Source organism: Odocoileus virginianus, chromosome 7 (assembly GCF_023699985.2).
Source record: "Odocoileus virginianus isolate 20LAN1187 ecotype Illinois chromosome 7, Ovbor_1.2, whole genome shotgun sequence".
Taxonomy (NCBI): Eukaryota; Metazoa; Chordata; class Mammalia; order Artiodactyla; family Cervidae; genus Odocoileus; species Odocoileus virginianus.
The window spans coordinates 85,842,139-85,868,188 of record NC_069680.1 but is presented as its reverse complement, the minus strand read 5'-3'; the positions used below and the strand labels follow the sequence as shown (position 1 = coordinate 85,868,188).

Sequence of the window (26,050 nt, the reverse complement as noted above, 5' to 3'; positions counted from 1 at the left end):
TCCTATGTCCATGGGATTCTCCAGGCAAGAATATTGGAGTGGATTGCCATTCCCTTCTCCACAGTGTCTGGCATTTCATAGAAGCTGGATAAAAGAATGTCAAATGAACATATGAGTGTAATGACTAAATAAACCAGTGAGTTGTTGACCGGCAGGAAAAAGCAAAATAAGTATCTCTCTTCTGTCAGGGAGATTATTTCCTTATCTAGGAGGACAATTCTCTATATTTTCATTTTCATAGGCCAATTGTTTACTTAAACTTGCAGGAGGGCATGCTAAGTCGCTCCAGTCATGTCCGACTCTTTGCAACCAGTGGACTGTAGCCTGCCTGGTTTCTCTATCCATGGGATTCTTCAGCAAGAATATTGGAGTGGGTTGCCATGCCCTCCTCCAGGGGATCTTCCCAACCTAGGAATCGAACCTGACCCAGGGTCTCTTATGTCTCCTTCACTGGCAGGCACATTCTTTATCACTAGTGCCACCTGGGAATTCCCTCACTTGAATTTAATATTTTAAAAAGATTTCCTTCATCATATAGATCTTTGTGAAGCTTCTTTAATCTCTATCCTTTAGAAATAAATTCTATTATTTTCAAAGTTTACAATGTCAGACTTTAACCATAATCATAATCTCTTAGATGTTAATTTTAAGAAAAATAATTATGCTTGCAAGAGGGCTTAGATGTTCCTATGCCTACCAATATCAGGAAGAAGATCATATGGAGAAAAAAATATTTAAGAGATAATTCTCTTTTTCTCCATATAATCCTCTCTTTGATACTGGTAGGCATGAGAACATCCTTTAGGAAGCTTAATTTTAAAAAAAATTCTACTTCTTTACTTGTGCTTGCTTAAAATTAATGCCTAAGAGATTATGAGAGTGTTGGTAGAAATATAAGATCAAGGAAACCACTAGAGTGGCTAAAGTCTGACATTGTAAACTTTGAAAATAATAGAATTTATTTCTAAAGGATAGAGATTAAAGAAGCTTCACAAAGAGGGCTTAGATGTTCCCATATATACCAATATCAAAGAGAAGATTATATGGAGAAAAAGAGAGTCATCTTTTAAATTTTGGGCTTCCCTGATAGCTCAGTTGGTAAATAATCCACCTACAATGCAGGAGATCCCAGTTCAATTCCTAGGTTGGGAAGATCCACTGGAGAAGGGATAGGCTACCCACTCCAGTATTCTTGGGCTTCTCTTGTGGCTCAGCTGGTGAAGAATCCGCCTGCAATGTGGGAGACCTGAGTTTGATCCCTGAGTTGGGAAGACCCCCTGGAGAAGGGAAAGGCTACCCACTCCAGTATTTTGGCCTGGAGAATTCCACGGACTGTATAGCCCATGGGGTCACAAAGAGTCAGACACGACTGAGTGACTTTCACTCATCTTTGTTTTGTTTTTAAAATTTGGGCCTGTTGGGGGTCACTTGCTTAACATGGAGAGAAGAAGAAAGTGATGGATATACTGTCTAATTCATAAAAATTAACTAGTCCTCAGATCCAAATATATAAATATTAGCAGACATGGTAAAGGAAGTAAAAATTAGTTACTTTTATTTTAAAATACTGTCTATTCAGTTATTCATTAGATACAGGATTCAAAATTACTCACTTTAGGAAAATTATTCTTCTCTTGATCACAAATATATGGTGGCCATCACCTTTATCTGGCTCAGAACATAATAGAACTTTTGACCTTGGAGCATAAACATTTATCACACCGGTTTACAGTTCAACTTATTACAAAGCAGACATCCACTCCTCAGTTTGCTACATTCACTCACTCAAAATACTTACACTGCTTTTAACATCTTTCAGCTTCGGGAGAATATCTAATCCAAAACCGTCTGCCTGTCCCCGAGTATTATTTCCACCATTCATGTAGTTGCCAAAGGCAAGAACCAAACCCAAAACCTGCATAACTCCTGAGCCATGTTTTAATGTCTGTAAAACAGGATAAAGAAGAATTTCTCACTCACTATTTGAATTTTCTTAAGTCAGTGGCAGATATTCATATCATACTAATAATTATGGGTTATATCCAAACTTCATCAGTGCTCATTTTAGGTATATTTAAGAACAGCATCTCCAAAAATAACTTTGAAAAAGCTGCACCACTAACAGCATGCAGGTTGTGCTTCTTCAGCTGAGAGGTACCAGCCTAGGATGCTTCTGTGGTGTAATTGCAAGGAAACCAAATACACCCATAACATGAGAACCACCACAGTATAATATCACTGCCATCAGTCCAACTGCGCCTGCCTCTGGGTAACATTTTTAGCATAACGTGTGGGAAACTGAAACACAGTTATAAAGTTTAATTTCCAAATTTAGATTTATCCCTGAAAGGTTCACACTCACTTCTTCCAAAACACACAGTTTAACTTGAATTTGTGTATCACTTCCTCTGAAAATCTCTTTAATGACATAATGCTACTTTTCAACATAATTTACCACAACCAGAATAAATGGTACTATTAAATTTTGACAAATTGTTTTAGATGTTAATATTGGTCATTTCTGCCAGGCATTTGTTCTTTATTTTCAGAAGAATATTTCTCTTCTGTAGAGTCATATAGCTATTCCTGAAGCATTTGGTTGGAATCACTAACAATTTGTTGAGGGGCTCTCTGCAATCAAGAAAATGCATTCAAGTGGTACTCAGTTGGCAGTATTTACTGTAAATAAAAGACAACTTGTTTGAAATATGAACATGACTAAGCACAATTAAGTATCAGAACCCAAGCACCCACCTCACACAACTTCTGTAGCAGCTCCAGTTTGCGCCGAATTGAGCAAATGCTTTCCGAAAATGTGGACTGAAACAGGATGCAAAAGACTTGCTCTGAAAAGTTGGGGATTAGGGACAGTTCATAAAGGAACCTAAGGAAATAAAGCCAAGTTAAGAGGAAAAAGACGATGCCCATAAACACATTCATCCTCACATCGTTCATGACGCTGATGCACAGAAGATACTGTATTCTCCCAATGGAGAGAGCCCCCCAAGGCCCGCATGCTGCCCACGGCCCACGGTGTGCTTACTGCTCAGGTTTGTCCAGAGACTTGGCATTCTCCTTGTCTTTGGAGGACCGACCATGCTTTTCAATTTTTTCCAGTTCAACTGACTGTGCTCTCTGGAAAAACAAAAACCAAGCAGTTTTTAGATAATGATCTTAAATACAGCAAAACTCTACACATTTTCATATCTCTTAGCATCTGTCTGAGGTAAAGCTTGACCTAATATATGAGGTATTTTAAAGTGTATCTGTGTAATGCAAACCAGACCATCTCCAAATCTTCCAAATATTATTGCCTATCAAAAGTGAAAGTGAGACTCTCTCAGTCGTGTCTGACTCCTTGTGACCCCCATGGCCTATACAGTCCGTGGAATTCTCCAGGCCAGAACACTGCAGCGGTAGCCTTTCCCTTCTCCAGGGGATCTTCCCAACCCAGGGATCAAACCCAGGTCTCCTGCATTGCAGGCAGATTCTTTACCAGCTGAGCCACAAGGGAAGCCCAAGAATACCGGAGTGGGCAGCCTATCCCTTCTCCAGGGGATCTTCCTGACCCAGGAATCGAACCGGGGTCTCCTGCATTGTAGGCAGATTCTTTACCAACTGAGCTATCAGGGAAAGCATTATTGGCTATTGCTGATGTGCAAAAGAGTTATTCCAGCATGGTTTAAATCAATATGATTTCCCATTCTTGCTTTTGAGCTGCTTATAATACCCTCTAGAGGGACTTCTCTGGCAATCCAGTGGCTAGGATTCTGAGCTTCCACTGTAGCGGGGCAGAGGTTAATTCCTGCTCAGGGAACTCAGACCCACATGCCAGATAAACTATAATACTCTCTGGAATGCAGTAATTTTACTTAAAAATGGTAGTTCTTATTCAGAAGTTAATCAAATTAAATCTGGAAGGAATTTGATCTGAAAGCTGTTATAAGATTTTTAAGACAAGAAGTACCTATTTACCTATTGCAATCATTGTCTATGCCTATCTGCTTTGGGAGAAAGAAAAGTACAGTTGAATTATTAAGTCATGCAACAAAAATAAAAGATTTTGATTCTCCTGAATTTTCTTTTTGATTCAAAAATAGCTCCAGGCTTCTTTTCTTCCCAAGTGTCTTCTTTTATCCTTGAAAATCTCAAGCTAAAACTTAGTAATTCTAAATTTGTGTATTTATGGGAGAGGATTCTCTACATTTTAACATAAGGTAGAGAACGTTATAGGCTGACCAAAACACAAACTTATGCTTTATGGAGAATCTGGAAGATTTTGATTTTAATGTCTCTATCATTCACAGAGATGTTTCAAAACAGCCTAAATACTTCATTGCCTAAGTGTATGAAGAAATTTGAGTAGATCACCCTATCTTGGATTTGAGTCTAGTCCTCAGAAGGGTAAATCCCTTCAAGATTATTTGTTGTTTACACAGGAAAGCAGCCCAGCCAAAAACTGCTGTGCATGACAGAACCTGATCAACTTTTTTTTTTTTCATCATTAATTCTTTTTTTTTCTAAATTTTTTCTATTTATTTTTATTAGTTGGAGGCTAATTACTGTACATCATTGCAGTAGTTTTTGTCATACATTGAAATGAATTAGCCATGGATTTACATATATTCCCCATCCCGGTCCCTCCTCCCACCTCCCTCTCCACCTGATCCCTCCCTGATCAACTTTTAAGTGAAGGGATGGTTCTGTTTTGAACTCACTGATTATTCTGAAAGGCAGGCATTTCTCTTGATGGGATTAACTAGCAAAGACTAGTTCCTCCAAGAAAACTTCTTTTAGCAGGGAAAGGAGATTTGATGACAGACTGGTCAATCTTGAGGGTTTGAGAAATTCTGCTTTTGGAATATGATGTGACAGAAGAATACTGACAAGTAAAGCTACAACATCTGCTGCAAAGCCTGCCTTGCCCACCTCAACCCCTACTATAACCAGGCTCTCTCTAGAACAACACAGAACCTTGTATTTGCTCTGTATTGTGCCGCACATACCACCGTGTCTTACTGGTGATGTGCAGACATGTTGACAACTTCTGCAAGAGAAGGGCCACGTCCTGTGTATCTCTGCGGTCCTGGTGACCAGTCTGATTCATGATGTGGTCAGTCGTCTGCATCCTGGGCTCCAAATTCAAGGATTCAACCAAATGCAGATCCAAACTATTTGGGGGAAAGTTCCACAAAGTTCCCAAAGGTAAACTAGAATTCCCTGCACTCCAGCAGTCATTGACACAGCATTTCCATCACATTAGGCATTATAAGTCACTGAGGTGATTGAAAGTGCACAGGAGGGCAGGGTGGGGTGTTCTATGCAAGAACTGTGTCATTTTATTTAAGGGACTTCAACACCTTTTTTGCATCAATGCTCCCTCATGTCCCCCTCCCTGCAGATATCCAGGGATGACTATATAGCGGTTGCTCAGTTGCTAAACCGTCCCCGCCTCTCTGCGACACATGGACTGCAGTATGTCAGGCTTCCTTCACTATCACCCTGAGTTTGCTTACACTCATGTCCACTGAGTCAGTGATACCATCCAACCATCTCATCCCATGTCGCCCTCTTCTCCTCTTGCCCTCAGTTTTTCCTACCATCAGGGTCTTTTCCAGAGAGTCGGCTCTTCACATCAAGGGGTCAAAGTCCTGGAGCTTCAGCTTCAGCATCAGTCCTTCCAATGAATATTCAGGGTTGATTTCCCTTATGATTGACTGGTTTGATCTCCTTGCATTTCAAGGGATTTTCAAGAGTCTTCTCTAGCACTACAATTCAAAAGCTTCAATTCTTCAGCATTCAGCTTTCTTTACGGTCCATCTCTCACATCCATACAGGACTACTGGAAAAACCGTTGCTTTGACTAGATGGACCTTTGTTGGCAGAGTCCTGTCTCTGCTTTTTAATATGCTGTCAAGGCTTGTCACAGCTTTACTTCCAAGGAGCAAGCATCTTTTAATTCCGTGGCTACAGTCACTGTCTACGGTGATTTTGGAGCCCAAGAGAGAATATCTGTCACAGTTCCCACTTTTCCCCCATCAATTTGCCATGAAGTGATGGGACCAGATGCCACGCTATTTGTTTTCTTAAATGTTGAGTTTTAAGCCAGCTTTTTCACTCTCCTCTTTCACCTTCATCAAGAGGTTCTTTGGTTCCTCTTTGCTTTCTGCCATTAAAGTGCTATCATCTGCAGATTTGAGATTGTTGAATTTCTCCTGGCAATCTTGATTCCAGCTTGTGATTCAACCAGCCCAGCATTTCACATGATATACTCTGCATAAAGTGCTTCCCAGGTGGCACTAGTGGTAAAGAACATGCCTGCCAATGCAGGTAATATGTAAGAGATATGGGTTTGATCCCTGGGTAGGGAAGATCCCCTGGAGGAGGGCATAGCATCCCACTCCAGTATTCTTGCCGGTGGAGAATCCATGGACAGAGGAGCCTGGCAAGCTGCTGTCCACAGGATCACACAGAGTTGGACACGACTGAAGTGACTTAGCATGCATGCGTGCACTCTGCATATAAGTTAAATAAGCAGGGTGACAATATACAGCCTTGACATACTACTTAGCAGGTAGCAAATTCTTAAAACGTTGAAAAGTTAAATCAGTAATCCAACAGGAAGACAGAAGGCCTCCAAGTCCAGAGAGAAGACAGAGGTCAAAGGAGGAAAGATAGTGACAGGACACTGGAAACAAGAAATAATGAGGACGCAATGACATGCAGAACACGCCAGCTGTCTACCATCACCTGAAGAGCACAGTGAGAGGCCATGTGAGGTAATGCCAATCCAAAACAGACACCGAAGCATGCATGAGGCAGAACTAGTTATTTCACGTGTTAGGACACAAACAAGGAGGTGAAGAAGTAAGAAAGTTACACTCAGCAAAAGCACCTGTGAATTTACTCATCTGTATATTCATTCAATATCACTCTCTCATGTAGGAATCATCAATGTGTTATGCAGGAATATGAGTATAAAGGTGTGAGAAGCAGGACTAAAAGGGATGCCCAGGTGGCACAGTGGTAAAGAATCTGCTCGCTAATGCAGGCGATGCAAGAGATGTGGGTTCAATCTCTGTGTTGGGAAGATCCCCTGAAGTAGGAAATGGCAACCGACTCCGGTATTCTTGCCTGGAAATTCCACAGAAACAGAAGCCTGGCAGACTACAAGTCCACAGTGCAGCAAAGAATCAGACATGACTGAGCGCGCGCGTGTGCACTAAACACCACAGATTTTTAAGCACTATTCATCAAATCTACACATTTTACTACTCATCAGTACACTGAGACCAACTGCTTCTTCTAGCCCATAATGTCAGTTTTCTCCTTGCAAACTTGTGCAAATCTTGTAAAACAAGAGTCAGTTATTTTCTACCTGTTAAGGCCCCAAATTCTTTTTCTTATCGGCAACCATCAACTATGTCAGACTAGTGACTACCAATCTGTACAAGAACCTAAAGGTCGTCCGGATAATTCTGACTCTGTTTGACCCACAAAGTGAAGTTAGTCTCAAGGGTTCTTCGCTGGTCCATCAGTTTAAAGTCAGGCTTTCAAAAGGACGAGTATTAGGGATTTATTCATCCACCCTTTCAATCAAAGGCCGACTGATTACTGTACACCAGACACTGGAGATGAAAATATATATACTGGGCTTCACGTTCAAGGAAAATCCCACCACACAACATTTCATGCTGCTCATAACACCATTCTTATTTGCTCAACCCTGCTACAGCAATCTTCCACTGCTTTTAAAACTGTATGTAACTCTTTCTATATACGAAGGAGGTGCTAGTGAGCTCACTGTCATTCCACAGTTTCTGCCAAAATAGGTTCTTTTCACCAAACATATGGACAGTGCAACCACACATTCACATATCAGTTAACCACATAAAAGAATTTCCAAGTTCCAAACATTCGAGTAACAAGCCCTCCCTCTCCCAGTCTCATAAGACCAAATTGTTTACATCTCCAGCACAGGGACTGCGTACCCCTTCCCACTCCCACCCCAATTATCTGCAGGTTTCGACCAGAATTTCCTTTTCCCATGATTTCCCGTCTGCCTAAATATGAAATAGACCTATTGCTGCTCAGTTAGAGGCTTTCACTAATCACTCACTAGTTTCACTAATTTTCACTTCGTTACTCACTAAGACTCACGGCACCTAACACCCCAGACACAGCTCTCACCCAGCCGCTGGCCAGAACAGATGGAATTCCTGGCTGCCAGGAATCACCAAGTATTTTGGCCTCCATGGTCCTAAACCAACATACCCTGCAACTGATGGCTGCTCTTCCAACTCCTGAGAGAAACTGTAGCTCCCAGAGAGGAGAGGCTTGAGAGCAGGTAACGCAGAGGGAGGGGAGGCTGTCGAGAGAGACCATGGGCTTTTCTGTGGCCAAGTCTGTTGACAGTGCTCAACCAGTGTTTCTCAAGTGGGGTTCCAGGGAGCACTGGGGTTCCAGGGTCCTGAGATTCATTAAGAATTGCTGGGTGGTACATACTACAGTAATAAGGGCGGTTCCCAGGTGGCTCCGTGGGAAAGAATCCGCCTGTAATGCAGGAGACATGGGTTCAATCCCAGGGTTGGGAGAATCCCCTGGAGAAGAAAATGGCAACCCGCCCGAGTATCCTTGCCTGGTGAATCCCACGGACAGAGGACCCTGGTAGGTGGGGTAGCAAGAGAGTCAGACACGACTTAGTGAGTAAACCACGCCACGCTAAATAAATACTTCCAGAAGTCATGTTGTGGAAAGCGCTATGTCATTTTGACAGCAATCCTCATAATCAACTGACTATAAAACAAGTGTGTGTGTCAGAAAGAGACAGAGAGGATGTGATAGAAATGCTCCTGAAGACCCAGGGTTCCAAGGGACGCAGGTGGAAACACTGTGCAAGCCAGACTTTCACCAGCTCCCTCACTCAGCCTCTACCATTTGCTCAGTATTTTATACTCAATCTCACCTGCAGACCTTTGCCTTGATCCTCCAAGGGCATCAACTCTCACCCTCGTGTCTGCCGCATGGCATTGCTTCCTTTCATCACAGCATCACACCCTCTGTCCCTGGACTTCCCCTCACCCCCAGTGATCCCCTCCAGCCCCCTCACCTGACCCGCACCCACCCAACCACCCGGGACAAATGTCTTCAGCCTGTGTTTCTGCGATCAGCTCTGGCTTTCCCTCCACATCCACACAGGCAGCTACTCCCTGGACATTTTCATCTGGACACTGCAGAAGCATCTTGGACCAAAACACTCTAAAGACACATCTTGCTCATGTCTTCCGCAGTGGTCCTGATGACAGTAAAGCAGGAACGAGTCACCCAGCTGGGAGCTGATTTATGGCCGAGTCTCGGAACTGCTCACCATCCTCCACCCCCACTGCTCTGCCCTCTCCATCCCCACGTGTGGAGCCTCCGTCTGTCCACGACGCGGGGGTTCACCTGGTCCCCATCATATCCAAGGCTCGGATACCTGTCCTAAATGGTGGGCCGCTCGGCTGTAAAGGTGTGGATCTGCGCCTGTGCTCCCTTTGTCCCCACTCATACCTGTGTCACAGTATCCTGTGGACGATATCACTATCCTCTCTCTTGGACCCACACAGAGACCCTGGGCCCCTGCTAAGCTGCCAGGGCCTGGCCCCCTTCCCCGCCCCCTTGTCTGTGCCCTGCCCGCTCCCGCTGAGCAAGTCTGTCCTCACCAGCTTCCCTTCGGTTCCTCATCCACAAACGCCGCATCCTTTATCTAGAACATCCCCCACACCTCTCACCCTGGCCGCACCCACAGCCACCTGGCTTCAGCTCCAGCCTCTCTGCCTGGGGAGGCCTCCTTCACCCTCCACCAGCCGCATCCCCCTGTATCATGGCAGCACTGGAGGAATGCACGTTTCCTTCAAGCACACGTCACAGCCGTGAACAGATACACGAGGCCCAGTGCCCAGAGCAGAAAGAAACTGAGATAAGCACATGGATAACGTCAATTTTCTCCTCACTGAAATAAAGCAGATGGTTAATAAACACGAGATGAAGTAATAATAAAAGAGTGGCGCTTACTATACATGTAAATCACTGTGAACTCACTCTTTTCTTTCTAACCTCCTGTCTCCTCGTTCAGTCTCTTTTCTCTTCTTTATGCAGTGGAAACAGTGACCACCAGGAGTGGAGACAGTGGCTGTCTGATTCTGGGGAAGCACAGGTCACAGTACGCGGAGACGTCGGTCGGGAACGCAGTCCTGCGCTGGATGCGGGCTGAGGGAGCCTGCCCTGGCCTCCGGGGCAGCGTTCCCGTCTCTGCCCCTGTGCTCCTCTGCCAGCATCAGTGGTGCTATCCTCTCCCTGTGATTTGCCTGCATGCCTCCCCTCTCTCCGCTCCCCTTAGTTCCTCCTTCTGTCCTGCCTGAGCTCCAGACTTCCTTCTCCCTCTTTCACAGGCCTCTCTCTCCTTCTCCAGCTCAGAATCTCAGAGGTAAACTGACTTCCCTCACCGAGTGCTTGGTGTTTGAATCCCCATCATCTGGCTTTTGTTCTTCCACTAAGCTCAAAAATGATCTTCCTGGAGCCAAGAGTCTCACCTCTAGGAGAACAAGAGCTGCTGTCTGTTGAGCCCTTAGGAGCAGGCAGGCGCCTGCAAGGTGTCCTGTGTGACAGTGTCATGGGGCCCCGACAAACAGGCGCCATCACCAAGAGGCTCACCTCCAGTGCATGAAGAAAACGCAGATCTCGGGCCTCGTCCAGTGAGCACAGGTGCTGAAGTCCAGGCCTTCACCCATCTCCTCCTGACATCAAGGGCCAACATCAATGTCTCTCCACAGGAGCTCTACTGAGCCTCAGGCTGACTAATGAATGGGTCTGGGGCCTTCAGTTCAGTTCAGTTCAGTTGTTCAGTCATGTCTGACTCTTTGCGATCCCATGAGCTGCAGCATACCAGGCCTCCCTGTCCATCACCAACTCATGGAGTCCACCCAAACCCATGTTCATTGAGTCAGTGATGACATCCAACCATTTCATCCTCTGTCATCCCCTCTCCTCCTGCCCTCAATGCTTCCCAGCATTCAAATGAGTCAGGTCTTCGCATCAGGTGGCCAAAGTATTGGAGTTTCAGCTTCAGCATCAGTACTTCCAATGAATATTCAGAACTGATTTCCTTTAAGGCAGATTGATTGGATCTCCTTGCAGTCCAAGGGACACTCAAGAGTCTTCTCCAACACCACACTTTAAAAGCATCAATTCTTCAGCGTTCAGCTTTCTTTATAGTCCAACTCTTACATCCATACATGACCAGTGGAAAAACCATAGCCTTAACTAGATGGACCTTGGTTGACAAAGTAATGGCTCTGCTTTTTAATATGCTATCTAGGTTAGTCATAACTTTCCTTCCAAGGAGTAAGTGTCTTTTAATTTCAAGGCTGCAATCACCATCTGCAGTGATCTTGGAGCCCCCAAAAATAAAGTAAGCCACTGTTTCCCCATATATTTGCCATGAAGTCATGGGACCAGATGCCATGATCTTAGTTTTCTGAATGTTGAGCTTTAAGCCAATTTTTTCACTCTCCTCTTTCACTTTCATCAAGAGGCTCTTCAGTTCTTCTTCACTTTCTGCCATAAAGGTGGTGTCATCTGTCATCTGGGGCTTTAGACACCACCAAATATAGGAAAGCTATGAAAAATGCAGGGAAGGTGACCGAGCAGGAACTTCACAACCTGAGGAATGATGTAAGCTACTGGACTTTCTTTCCTCCTTCATCCCTGACGGGGTGCTAGAGAGGCCTGGACCCAGGACCAGCTCTACATAAAGGACTGGAGAAAGGATGTCTGGTAGGAAAAAAAAACCTCATTTTTAATACTTGTCAACCAACCGAAAACAAAAAGAAAAACTGACCCCTCTTGGAATCAATGTGGCCCAGTGGAGAACCAAACTTTCCCCCTGACCTGCAGGGACGTGGTAAAGCTGGTTAGCAGGAGGCAGTGCTACCCAGCAACCCACTGCCCCGACCTCCTCCCTGGTGTCTGAGGAGGGGGCAGATGGCACTCCTACCCCCAGCAGCAGCAACAAGGCAGAATGAGGTGGCCCAGAGAGGTGACAGTGAGCCTATAATCTAACAAGAAAATGGGCAAAAGACAGAGACTTCACCGAGAGAACACACAGAAGATAAACACATGTTAAGATGTCATTTACAATTAGAAAATTGCCCATTAGAATCATGAAGAGATATTGCCTTACATTCATCTATTACAACAGCTAAAATTTTTTAAATGGTGAGTAGCAAAATTAGATCTCTCACATACTGACTCTGAGAATATTAAAATGGTACAGCCATTCTGTGGTTTTCAGTCTGTTTGCCCTCTAATGGAGAAGGATAAGAGGCTTATGAAAGCTTCCTGATGAGACAGACTGACTGAGGGGGATACTGGGTCTTGTTCTGATGGGCTGGGCCATGTTCAGTAAATCTTTAATCCAATTTCTGTTGATGGGTGGAGCTGTGTTCCCTCCCTGCTATTTACCTGAGGAGAAGTCAATGGCACCCCACTCCAGTACTCTTGCCTGGAAAATCCCATGGATGGAGGAGCCTGGCAGGCTGCAGTCCATGGGGTCGCTAAAAGTCGGACACAACTGAGCGACTTCACTTTCACTTTTCACTTTCATGCATTGGAGAAGGAAATGGCAACCACTCCAGTGTTCTTGCCTGGAGAATCCTGGGGACGGTGGAGCCTGGTAGGCTGCCGTCTATGGGGTCGCACAGAGTTGGACACGACTGAAGTGACTTAGCAGCAAACTATGGTGGAGTTAATGAATGGATGGATCACATCACCGACTCAATGGACATGAGTATGAATAAACTCTCGGAGTTGGTGATGGACAGGGAGGCCTGGCGTGCTGCAGTCCATGGGGCCGCAAAGAGTCGGACAGGACTGAGTGACTGGACAGAACTGAACTGAATGAAGAGAACGGTGACCTCCCTCTAAAGATCACATGCATGTACTGCTACAGTCCATGCCCCCAACCCCACAGCAGGCCACCACCAACCCACGCCTTTGCCGGAGACTCCTGGACATCTACAGGCAACTCTCCTGTGGGGTCACTGTTTCTTTCTCCTGGGTCCTGGTGCTGACATCACCCACTGAACTGAACTGAACAGCAATTCTGGAAAATAGTCTGGCACCTTCTTAAAAATACATTCTAAACATACATTTAACATATGCTGGGCATTTCTCTCAAAAGGAGGAAACTGATTAGTTCAGTTCACTTCAGTCGCTCAGTCGTGCCTGCCTTTTTATGACCCCATGGGCTGCAGCACGCCAGGCTTCCCTGTCCATCACCAACACCGGAGCTTGCTCAGACTCATGTCCATCGAGTCAGTGATGCCATCCAACCAACTCATCCTCTGTTATCCCCTTGTCCTCTTGTCTTCAGTCTTTCCCAGCATCAGGGTCTTTTCCAATGAGTCAGTTTTTTCACACCAGGTGGCCAAAGTGGTGGAGCTTCAGTTTAAGCATCAGTCTTTCCAATGAAAATTCAGGACTGATTTCCTTTAGGATTCACAGGTTGGATCTCCTTGCAATCCAAGGGACTCTCAAGAATCTTCTCTAACACCACAGTTCACATCAACTCTCCAATGCTCCGCTTTCTTTATGGTCCAACTCTCACATCTATACATGACTACCAGAAAAACCATAGCTTTGACTAGACAGAACTTTGTCAGCAAAGTAATGTCTCTGCTTTTTAATATGCTGTCTAGGTTTGTCATAGATTTTCTTTCAAGAAGAAAGCGTCTCTTAATATGGCTGCAGTCACCATATGCAGTGATTTTGGAGCCAAAGAGAATAAAGTCTGTCACTGTTTCCATTGTTTCCCCATCTATTTGCCTTGAAGCGATGGGACCGGAAGCCATGAATTTAGTTTTTTGAATGTTGAGTTTTAAGCCAGCTTTTTCACTCTCCTCTTTCATTTCCATCAAGAGGTTCTTTAGTTCCTCTTCACTTTCTGCCATAAGGCTGTTGTCATCTGCATATCTGAGGTTACTGATATTTCTTCAGGCAATCTTGATTCCAGCTGTGCTTCATCCAGCCCAGCATTTTGCACCCTGCATATAAGTTAAATAAGCAGGATGACAATATACAGCCGTGACAGACTCCTTTGGAAAGGAGTCCTTTGCTCCATGTCCAGTTCGAAGTGTTGCTTCTTGACCTGTATACAGATTTCTCAGGAGGCAGGTAAGGTGGTCTGGTATTTCCATCTCTTGAAGAATTTTCAACAGTTCATTGTGATCCATACAGTCAAAGGCTTTGGCATAGTCAAGAAAGTAGATGTTTTTCTGGAACTCTCTTGTTTTTTTCTATGATTCAACGGATGGTGGCAATTTGATCTCTTGTTCCTCTGCCTTTTCCAAATACAGCTTGAACATATGGAAGTTCATGGTTCACGTATTGTTGAAGCCTGGCTTGGAGACTCTGGAGCATGATTTTGCTAGCATGTGAGAAGAGTGCAATCGTCCAGTAGTGTGAATATTCTTTGCCATTGCCTCTCTTTGGGGTTGGAATGAAAACTGACCTTTTCCAGTTCTGTGGCCACTGCTGAGTTTTCCAAATTTGCTGGCATATTGAGTGCAACACTTTCACAGCTTCATATTTTAGGATTTGAAATAGCTCAACTGGAATTCCATCACCTCCACTAGCTTTGTTTGTAGTGATGCTTCCTGAGACCCATTTGACCTTGCACTCCAGGATGTTTGGCTCTAGGTGAGTGATCACACCATCATGGTTATCTGGGTCTGGAAGACCTTTTCTTGTATAGATCATCTGTGTATTCTTGCCACCTTTTCTTATTATCTTCTGCTTCTATTACGTCCATATCATTTCTGGCCTTTATTGTGCACATCTTTGCATGAAATGCTCCCCTGGTATTTCTGATTTTCTTGAAGAGACCTCTAGTCTTTCCCATTCTGTTGTTTTCATCTATTTCTTTGCATTGTTCACTGAGGAAGGTTTTCTTATCTCTCCTTGCTCTCCTTTGGAACTCTGCATTCAGATGGGTATATCTTTGCTTTTCTCCTTTGCCTTTAGCTTCACTTATTTTTCAGCTTTTGTAAGGTCTCCTTAGACAGCCAGTTTGCTTTTTGCATTTTTTTTTTCTTGGGGATGGTCTTGATCACTGCCTCCTGTACAATATCATGAACCTACGTCCATAGTTCTTCAGGCACTCTGTCTATCAGATCTACTCCCTTGAATGTGTTGGTCACTTCCACTGTATAATAATGAGGGACTTGATTTAGCTCATACCTGAATGGTCCCCAACTGTTTGTGACCGCATGCATGGTCATCTGCCAGGATCTTCTGTCCATGGGATTCTCCAGGCAAGAATACTGCAGTGGGTTGCCATTCCCCTCTCCAGGGCATCTTCCTGACTCAGGCATCCAACCCAGATCTCCTGAATTGTAGGCAGATTCAGGGGTTTTCTCTACTTTCTTCAATTTAAGTCTGAATTTGGCCATAAGGAGTTCATGATCTGAGCCACAGTCAGCTCCTGGTCTTGTTTTTGCTGACTGTATAGAGCCTCTCCATCTTTGACAGAAAATGATATAATCAATCGGATTCAGTATTGAGCATCTGGTGATGTCCATGTATACAGTCATCCCTTGTGTTGTTGGAAGAGGCTGTTTCCTATGACCAGTGCGTTCTCTTGGCAAAACTCTGTTAGCCTTTGCCCTGCTTCATTCCGTACTCCAAGGCCTATTACTATTCTCTTTTCCATCTCTTTAATTTTGTCATTTTGAAAGTGTTATATAAATGGAATCATAGAATATGTAACCCATAGCCTTTTGATACTGACTTATTTTCACTCAGTGTAATTGTGTTGCAATACCGCCAAGTGTTGAGTGTATTGAAAGCTCATTTCTTTCCACTGCTGAATAGTAATCCATGGTGTGAATGGCCCATGTCCAAGGGCAAAGAAGAAGCCCCAACAAGAGGATAGGAAGGGCAAAATCATGTTTAGAATCAAACCCCAAACCCACCAGAGATGCTCAGATGGCTCAAACAAAGCCTTGTGCACACCAGGACCCAGAGACCCCACAGAGACTGAGCCAGGCCTGCCTTTGAGTGTCTGAGTGTCTCCTGCAGAGGCCTGGGTCAGCAGTGGCCAGCCATGGGGCCATGGGCTCTGGCTGCAGCAGACCTGGGTCATGCAGTGTGTGGCATAAGCCCTCTTGGAGGAGGTCACCGTTCGCGCCACCACAGAGCCGCCAAGTAGTTGACCCACAAACCACAGAACAGCTACACCAAAGAAATTCTTGCACTGTTAAGAAAGTTCTAGGACCCACAACAGATTTCCCAACCTGGGGATCCAGCAGAGAGACTGAGAACCCCCAGGGAATTCGCTTTGGAGGCCAGTGAGATTTGATTAGAGAACTTCCACAGGACACAGATTTGGAGTACAAGTTTGTTTGTACAAACACAGTACAAAACTTTGTGCACACGAGGAGCCAAGAGAGAGGAGCCGTGTCCCCACCAGACACTGAGCCAGTCTTTCCTCTGCGTGTCCAGGAGTCTCTGGTGGAGGCATGGGTCGACAGTGGCCTGCTGCGGGGTCCAGGCGCTGAACACAACAGTGTGTGCACACGTCCTTTTGAAGGTCACCATTACCACGATTACCCGAACCACAGTTTGCCTCAGGCCAAACAGCGGGGAGAGAACACAGCCCCGCCCATCAACAGAGAGTTGGATTCAAGATTTACTGAGCATGGCTCCGCCCACCAGAATAAGACCTAGTTTCCCCCACAGTCAGTCTCTCCCATCAGGAAGCTTCCACAAGCCTCTTATCCTTATCCATCAGAGGGCAGACAGAGTGAAAACCACAGTCACAGAGAACTAACCAAACTGATCACATGGATCACAGCCTTGTCTAACTCAATGATACTATGAGCCATGCCATGTAGGGCCACCCAAGAGGGACAGATCATGGTGGAGAGTTCTGACAAAATGTGGTCACTGGAGAAGGGAATGGTAAACCACTTCAGTATTCTTGCCTTGAGAAACCCACGAACAGTAGGAGAAAACTTATATCAGCACAAAAAAATATGTGTATACCTATGGCTGATTCATGTTGAGGTTTGACCAAAAAAACAGCAAAATTTTGTAAAGCAATTATTCTTCATTTAAAACAAAAACAAAACAAAAACAAAAACCCAACTTAATGTATGTAAATAGTCACAGGCCAAACTTGGTAGGGTAATTGCAGTAATGGCAAGCTCCTTCAAAAGCACTTGTGCCCGCACTGTTGTATTCAGGGCCTCTGACCCCACAGCAGGCCACTGTCGACCCATGCCTCCGCCAGAGACTCCTGGACACTCACTCACAGGCAAGTACGGCTCAGTCTCTTGTGGGGACACTGCTCCTATTTCCTGGCTCCTCGTGCTCACAAAGTATTGTCTGTGCCCTCTGAGTTTATTGGAGGAAGTGCTATGCAAGTTCCATAATCAAATCACAGAATTGGGCAGCAAATAGCTCAATCCTGAAAGCAACCCAAACGTCCCTCAATGTATAAACAAATGTTAGAGCATTCATACCATGGAATATTATTCAGCAATGCAAAGAAATGAGCTTTAGATACACTCAACACTTGGCTGGATTGCAACAGAATTAATACTGAGTGAAAATAAGCCAGTATCAAAAGGCTATGGATTACGTACTATATGATTCCATTTATGTAACACTTTCAAAATGCCAAAATTAAGAGATGGAAATCAGAATAGAAACTGTCAGGGATTAGTAATGGGGAAAGGGATCTTTGCAGAGGCAGAACAACTGTGTATCTTTTTTTGACTTGGCTGCATGACTTGCAGGATCTGTCCCTATCAGGGATTCAACCTGGGCCCCAGAACTGAAAGCTCTGAGTCCTAACCACTGGACCACTAGGGAATTTCCAACAATTCTGTCTCTTGATTGTAGTGACGGTTACCCAAACCAGCACATGTGATAAAACTGTATAGAACTACACACACAAACATGCATGCACATACACTCATTCACATACACACACAAGTGCATGCAAAACCGGCAAAACTGGAAAAAAGGTCTATAAAAAATACCCATGTCAGTTTTCAGGTTTTCACACTGTACTATACTTCTGTAAGATGTTATCATTGGGGAAAACTGGGGAAAGGCTACACAGGACCTTTGGGTACTATGGATGCTGTTTCTTGTGAATCTGGAATTATTTCAAAATAAAAACTGAAAAGAAAAAATAATCAACAGGTCATCTGTTCCTTAACTTCCCTCAAACATGTACCTCCTTTGAATACCCAACACTGGCATATGGCCATCTGCTCCAGACACCCAGGAAAGAAGCTGACTTCAGTCTCTCCCCGCCCGCATCCAGTTAGGTACCACTTCCTAGCTCAGTCAGTCCTGATAAAAATCTCAGGAGCAGATTTCCCCCTCTCTTATCACTGCCACCCCAGAGCAATCTGACCACATCCATCCCTGTTTGTCTCGGCTTCACCCAAATCCAATTTCAGTTCTCCTGTGGCTCAACTTCACCAACACAGAATTCCTCACCCCAAATATTGTAATGTTTTCCACATCTGTGCCTTTCAGCAAACTTTCTCCCACCTGCTGGGAAAGTCCTCATATCCTCTCTCAAGCTTATACGAACTTTTACAAATGGCCTCAAATCTTGTCTCATGATGAAGATTACTCCAGGTCCCCCAAGACCAAGTAATTGTCACCTCTTCAGCAACTACCCTGTTCTTCCCACAGAATTCTATCCTAGCACTTGCCACCTTAACCTGTAATTATTTAGATGTGTGTTTGAAACCCACCTCCTAATTTTACAATCATCCGTCTGCTGGTTAGTTTCTCTCATCTTACTTGAATAGAAAACATGCATGTTGGACTTCCTGATGGTCTAGGGGCTAAGAATCCACCTGCCAATGCAGAAGACACAGGTTGGATCCCCGGTCTGGGAAGACTGCACATGCCATGGGGCAACTAAATGCACGAGCCATAACTACTGAAGCCCGTGCACCCTGGAGCTTGTACTCCACAGCAAGAGAAGCTACTGCAATGGAGCCCGAGCACAGAAACTAGAGGGTAGCCCCTGCCTGCTGCAATTAGAAAAAGCCCACGCAAACCAACAAAGACTCAGAACAGCCAAAATATAAAAAATAATTTAAAAAAATTAAAACTATGTATGTTAAGTACATTAGAAATGGAACAGCATTTTCTGTGTTGAACTGAGGACTTCTCAGCAATTTGAAGCAAAAATCCTTCTGTATTATTAAATGACTACTTAAATAGACCTTTAATACATCATATATCTCAGAGTTTATGGGTGGTCTCTATACTACTTGTAGGCCTGTATTTCCTCTAAACTTGAAAACTAGCGTTTTAAGACATATATTCTTCATAGTCCACAGACTAAGATATCACAGTCCCACAAATCTTTCCTCCCCAGGTAAAACGAACAACTGGAATGTTGTTAAATGCCAAGGGCTGAGGGGAATTTGCAAAACGGTAGTCATGCACACACAGCATTGGTGAACACAGACACACAGCAATGGAGATGCAGACAACAGCTGTGGGGACACATGCACACAGCAACAGCGGACAGACCCACAGTGACGGTGGACACTGACACACGGCAATCTCAAACTGAATGGCTCTTCAGGGCCCCTGGAAATATCACAATCACATGTTGGCAAATCATTTTATATTGGTGAGTAAACAAAAAGTTCAGAACGAAATAGAAATCTAGAATCATTCAATTTCCTAAGTAAGTTATTGACTAGAAAAAAAAAAGCACAACCTAAAAGTTGAGAATTATGTTTTATTTGGGGACCTTACTGAGAACTATAGCCTGGGAGACAGCGTCTCAGAGAGCTATGAGGGAGAGAGCTCAAAGAGGTAAGGGAGGAGCCAGGATGTATAGAGGATTTTGCTGAAAAAAAAAAAAAAAAAAACATGTAGTCAAACATCAAGGTTAGTGCCAATCACAAATAAGCCGACATCACAAGTTAATGATGATAGTTGCCTTTCTGTGAATGGGCAGATGTAAGAGTCTGGGCTCACTGAAATCATTCCTTTGATGTGCATGTTAAAGGGGTCCTGTCTGGGGCCCGCATCCTGCTTCTCTCCACCCCAATCCCTTCAGGTACACCTCTAGCGGCAGCTGCAGTGGCCAAGGGCTTAATGGCAAGCAACGTTCTTTGCTTACTAAAATGGCACGCAACATTTTTTGTCCAACATTCAGTGAAAGAAAATATAAGAATTTTATATCCTTATAAAGACATTTGACTATTCCTTTCATTGACTAACTGCCCAGCTAAACATTAGTTGTTGCAATCATGGGTGACAAGGAGGGGAGGGGAGGATGATGCATCCCTCAAGAAGAACATTAAAACCATCAACTGCTATTCCTGTTCATGAATAATTACCTGTCAGGACCTCACTCTGGCAGTAGCTAAAGCCCTTAGCAGGTACCTGCAACCATCAATACTTGACACCACTGAAATACCTCTGCCTTATTCACAGGAAAAACCAGATGGTCTTCTACATAAACTATTACTTTCCTGTATCATCAGCAGAATGGTGGTGGTGCTGGTGTAGCCAAGTCATGTCTGACTCTTACAACCCCATGAACTACAGCCCGCCAGGTTCCTCTGTCCATGGAATTTCTCAGGCAAGAATACTGGGGTGGGTTGCCATCTTCTTCTCCAGGGGATATTCCTAATCCAAGATTTAAGCCAAGTCTCCTGTATTGCAGGTAGATTCTTTACAAACTGAGCCACCGGGAAAGCTTTAAAGGGATTTAAAGAAGGTGCAGTGAACGTTCGTGGCACAAGCTTGGAAGCACTCATCTTAGCTGCTAGCACCATTCCTCTAATGTCTGCCTGCCACCATAGTCTATCACTGGGAAAGGTTCAGTACATGCATGTCAGGAGAGACTGTCTGCCCAGGAGAGCTGGATACAGTTATTAAATAGGGGAAGGACAGAAGTACTTCCTGTACTCCACCATTTGTGAATGTTCCCAGAGAGAGAAACTAGAGGTAGATCACACAACAGAATGTGTATACAAACAGCCACTTGCAGAAACAGAAACATATTCTAAACAACTCAGCACTACACACGAGGATGTGCCATTTGTGTTCCTGCAAGGTGAGACTTCCAGAGGGACAGAAAGAAACTGCCAGGAAAGCAGATGCAAAAAAGAGCTCCCAGCATCAAATACAGTTTAGATTTAAAACTAAACCACGAGGAAAAAGCACAGTAGGGATCAAAGCCAGTGTCAAACCAACATAAAAACCATTCCATTTATTTTTTTTTTCCATTTATTTTCATTAGTTGGAGGCTAATTACTTTACAACATTGCAGTGGTTTTTGTCATACATTGAAATGAATTTTTTTAAAAATTTATCAAGGATTCATTCTCCATGGACTTTTAAACATTTACGATCATACTGCTCATTTTATTAATTCTCTATTTTGAGAAAAGTAATTGTAATTTCCCCAAACCTTCCTCTATTCTAACTGACGTAGTTGATTTATAAGGTCGTGTTAGTCTCAGGTGGGCAACAAAGTGATTGAGTCACACACATGTGTATACACCTATTCTTTCTCAGATTCTTTTCCCATATAGGTTATTACAGAATATTGAGAAGAGTTCCCTGTGCTACACAGTAGGTCCTTGAAGATAATCTATTTTATATATAGTAGCGAAAAGAAAGTGAAGTTGCTCAGTTGTGTCTGACTTGTGGCGACCCCATGGACTGTAACCTACCAGGTTCCTCAGTCTATGGGATGTTCCCATATATGGTAGTGTGTACATGTTAATCCCAAACCCCTAATTTTCCTCTCCCCCTTGATAACCAGAAGTTTCTTTTCGAGGTCTGTAAGTCTATTTCTGTTTTCTAAATAAGTGAATTTGTAGCATTTTTTAGATTCCACATATAAGTGAAGAATTTGAGGACAGCAGTATTAGCAGATCTTTTCTCTCCTCTCTTTTGAGAAACCTTGGGTACTTTGTTCCAGGTGAGTACATAGTAAAAGACAGCCCTGTGATTTATAAACAGGTCTGTGGCTGGAGCAGAATTTCTCAGGGAAGTGTGAACACTGAGGCACAACCCAGCAACCCTCCCTCCATTCCGGCCTTTCAAGCAATGTCTGTGCTCCCAGCTCTAGACGGATGCCACACATCCCCTCCACAGACCAACTGCTTCACCATCTGCTCCTTGGGTTAAGGGGATGGGACTTAGAGTGCACTATGATATATTCTCTGTTAAATTATTATCTCATTGAATGTTATCTCATTGGAATATTTTCATGATTATTGAAAATTTATGCATATTTTACATATTTTACCCCCCCCCCAATATATCCTCTTTGCTGGGGATGGAGGGCAGAAACAGGCATCCAGCATATTTCCTAGAAGCATTCTATAGACAAAGCATAAATTGGAAAAGAAAACGTGTAAGCATAAATTATTTTTCAAAGCATTCATATTGTTGTTCAGTCGCCAAGTCGTGTCCAACACTCTGGGAGACCATGGACTGCAGTACGTCAGGCTTCCCTTTCCTTCGCTATCTCTGAGTTTGCTCAAACTCACGTCCATTGAGTTGGTGATGCCATCTGACCATCTCATCCTCTGCCACTCCCTTCTCCTCCTGCCCTCAATTTCTTCCAGCATCAGGGTCTTTCCCAATGAATCGAGTGTTCACATCCAGTGGTCAAAGTGTTGGAGCTTCAGCTTCAGCAACAGTCCTTCCAATGAATATATAGGGTTGACTTCCTTTAGGATTGACTAGTTTGATCTCCTTGCACTCCAAGGGACTCTCAAGAGTCTTCTCCAGCACCACAATTCAAAGGCATCAATTCTTCAGTGCTCAGCCTTCTTTATGGTCCAACTGACATCTGTACATTACTACTGGAAAAACCACAGCTTTGACTAGACAGGACCACTGTCGGCAAGTCATGTCTCTGCTTTTTAATATGCTGCCTAGGATTGTCATAGTATATACTTAGTATTTCCATATATATTATTTTAAACATTTAAATAATATGCAATACTATATTTTAACATGCACAATATACATAGCTTTCCAGAAATGGAATTACCAGTCACATCTAAGGAAAACCTTACTTCAACTTTACCAAGGGTTCACCATTTTGGAAAATCCTATTAGGGGTAATAAAGGTAATTTTTGCTGCTGTATTCATAGGGGTTATAAATAAAAGAACAAATATTGATTGCCTTCATCAGACTTTGCGGTTCAATGATTTACATGCATTGATGAAATTAAATGCACCAGGTTACTGAGTTGTTTCTGCTTTAGAGTATAGACATCAGAGCTATAAAGTTATAAGTGGAGCTAGGCTTTTGTCTATTAATTTCTTCTCAGAATGGTAAAGGAAATGTGGACAAAGAATGTTGATGCCATTTCAGCAAACAAAGGATGCTGCTGCCTCCAGCCACTACAGCCGCCTCCTCTGTGAGCCCTGAGAGGATACAGGAGGGAGTCCAGCAGGACACTGCACCCTAAGGTGCACATCAAAGGCACGTTTCAGCGAACCCAGACTCTTGCATCTTCCTATACACAGAAAAGCACTGAGGGCATTAACTTGAGATGTCTGGTTTTGTGAGTGGCAGTCACCTTTTGATGTTCAATTACATGTTTTTCCTTTTATATATCCTGACCTCTTCGGGACAGTCACTCAGAGCTCTCTGAGAGGCTCTATCCCAGGCTTACACCCTCAGAATGTCTGAGAAGCAAAACATAGTTCTCAACTTACAGGCTGTACATATTTTTCAGTCAACAATAACATACTTGTTAGGAAAAGGAGGCACTGAATGGATAGGATTGAGAATTAGCAGTCTGGTCTAAGGATTATCCATCTGGGATGCCTCATCCTTCTGCAGGAAGCTCACTCAATAAAGAGACTCGAAATGGAAAGGAAAGTGGTAACACTGGAGCTTCAGAAGCAAATGTTGCAACATGGAATGATGCAGTCAATGTCCAGGGATTAATTCCTGAGGGTGCCTGGTCATTGGAAATGAGAGAGGGCGGGAGGGGAAGAGGAGAAGGTCCCGAGCAGAAGGAAGCTCCATAGAGCCATGAGTACAGTCTCTCCTCAGGCCCCTTGGGGACTCACAAGGAAGCCAGTGATTGTGACCCACTGGAGAAACACAGGAGGTCAACCCAGGCAGCTCTCAGCTGTGCTTTATGTGGGGGACATCGTGCCAGAGACCTGACTTCCTGTCACGATTATGAGAAAGTCAGAGTCTTTATTTTATGTGTCAAAGTAAAAACAGTCACTCAGAGCTCAGAGTTAATCCTCAGATTAACTTTGTGGAACATCTGATCACAGTGCCTCTTTCTCCTTAAAATATATGTCATCACTTAAAGTCACGATCAAAAGTTTGATGTTTGTAAAAACATTCTATTTAAGGGAATGTGTCAAAGCTAGTGTTATGCTTACTATAAGCGAGTGCATTTATTTGGTAAATATTTCTTCGGGATGCTTAGTGGGTTCCCAGTGGGAATATGCTACTAAGGAAAAGCAGCAGACATGGAACTTACATGATGCTGGAGGAGATGACAGGAAATATTGGGTCTGTGTGTGGAGCATCCAGGCTAAGTGCTCTAAGGGTGAGGTTGCTCTGAGCTTACAATAGGAGGGTCTTTGACCTGGAAGAATGACTGAGGAGGAAGGAGGGGATGAGAAGTGCTTCCGAGGAGGAGATGGTGAGCAGAAGCTTCCATATGAGAGCAGCCTGTCAATGGAGTTCCAGGGGTGGACAAGGAGGTTCGGAGAAGCAGACGCCAAGTGGTTGGAGGGCAGACAGCTGGGAGAGCTGTCCTCCAACGTGCCTACCCTTGGATTTCACCAATCAAATTAGAATCTCAAGTTAAAATGAGGTAAGAAAGTATGTGAACATTCCCACGTCATTCATTTCCAGTGAAGCCGAGTTGTCATTCTAACTTTCATTTTCCATGAATTCCCTGGAAGCCATTCATCTAAAAGGAGCACAGTTATCAAAAACTCAGTCGCTACCTTCATTACATGGCAGCCAATGTCATGTCTCAGACAGAGTAGAAAGAAACATAATGTCTGGATTTTACTAAGTCCACAGTATCGATACATTAAGTGATCTGAGATCAACAGGCTTTCTTTTTTAATTCTGACATTCACCTAAAGCACATTCATACTTGAAAATGAGGAACACGGATTCCAGGAACCAACCCAAAAAGGCAATGAAATGCAAGAGTACAGTTTTCAAACAGCTCTGCGGGGAACTTTATTTTCTTGGGCCCCAATATCACTGCAGGTGTGACTGCAGTCATGAAATTAAAAGATGTTTGCTCCTTGGAAGGAAGGCTATGATGGGCCTAGATGGCATATTAGGAAGCAGAGACTACTTTGTCAACAAAGGTCTGTCTAGTCAAAGCTAAGGCTTTGTGTGGATGAGAGAGTTGGACCATAAAGAAGGCCGAGGACTGAATAATTGATGCTTTTGAACTGTGGTGTTAGAGAAGACTCTTGAGAGCCCCCTGGACTGCAAGGAGATCAAACCAGTTAATCCTAAAGGAAATCAATCCTGAATATTCATTGGAAGGACTGATGCTGAAGTTCCAATATTTTGGCCACTTGATGCGAAGAGCCGACTCATTAGATAAGACCCTGATGCTGGGAAAGATTGAAGGCAGGAGTAGAAGGGGAAGATAGAGGATGAGATGGTTGGATGGCATCACCGACTCAATGGACATGAGTTTGAGCAAGATCTGGGAGATGGTGAAGGATAGGGAAGCCTGGCATGCTACAGTTCATGGGGTCACAAAGATTTGGATAGGACTGAGAGATTTAACAGCAACTGTGGAGAACATCAGTAATCCTGTTACACTTATTTGAAGAAACTAATGATTAAATGTTTCATAAAACACGAATCCAGTAAAGACCTATAGGAAGTGATGGGGACAGACAGTCAATCTGGTTCATTTTTACTAAGGTACCACAGTGCACACCTTTGAGGATGCTCTGTCCTCTGCTGTGTGCTGGATC

The 26,050-nt window shown here is 43.9% G+C and overlaps 1 protein-coding gene across 1 annotated transcript in view; it reads right to left on the bottom strand.

Annotated features, from left to right (window-relative positions):
• Window positions 1-26,050, bottom strand: part of FMN2 (formin 2) — a 276,558-nt gene that overhangs the window by 2,687 nt on the left and 247,821 nt on the right. Inside the window, 3 exon segments of the mRNA XM_070469841.1 lie at window positions 1,799-1,945; window positions 2,755-2,884; window positions 3,044-3,135. Coding sequence (XP_070325942.1) covers window positions 1,799-1,945; window positions 2,755-2,884; window positions 3,044-3,135 — 369 coding nt within the window.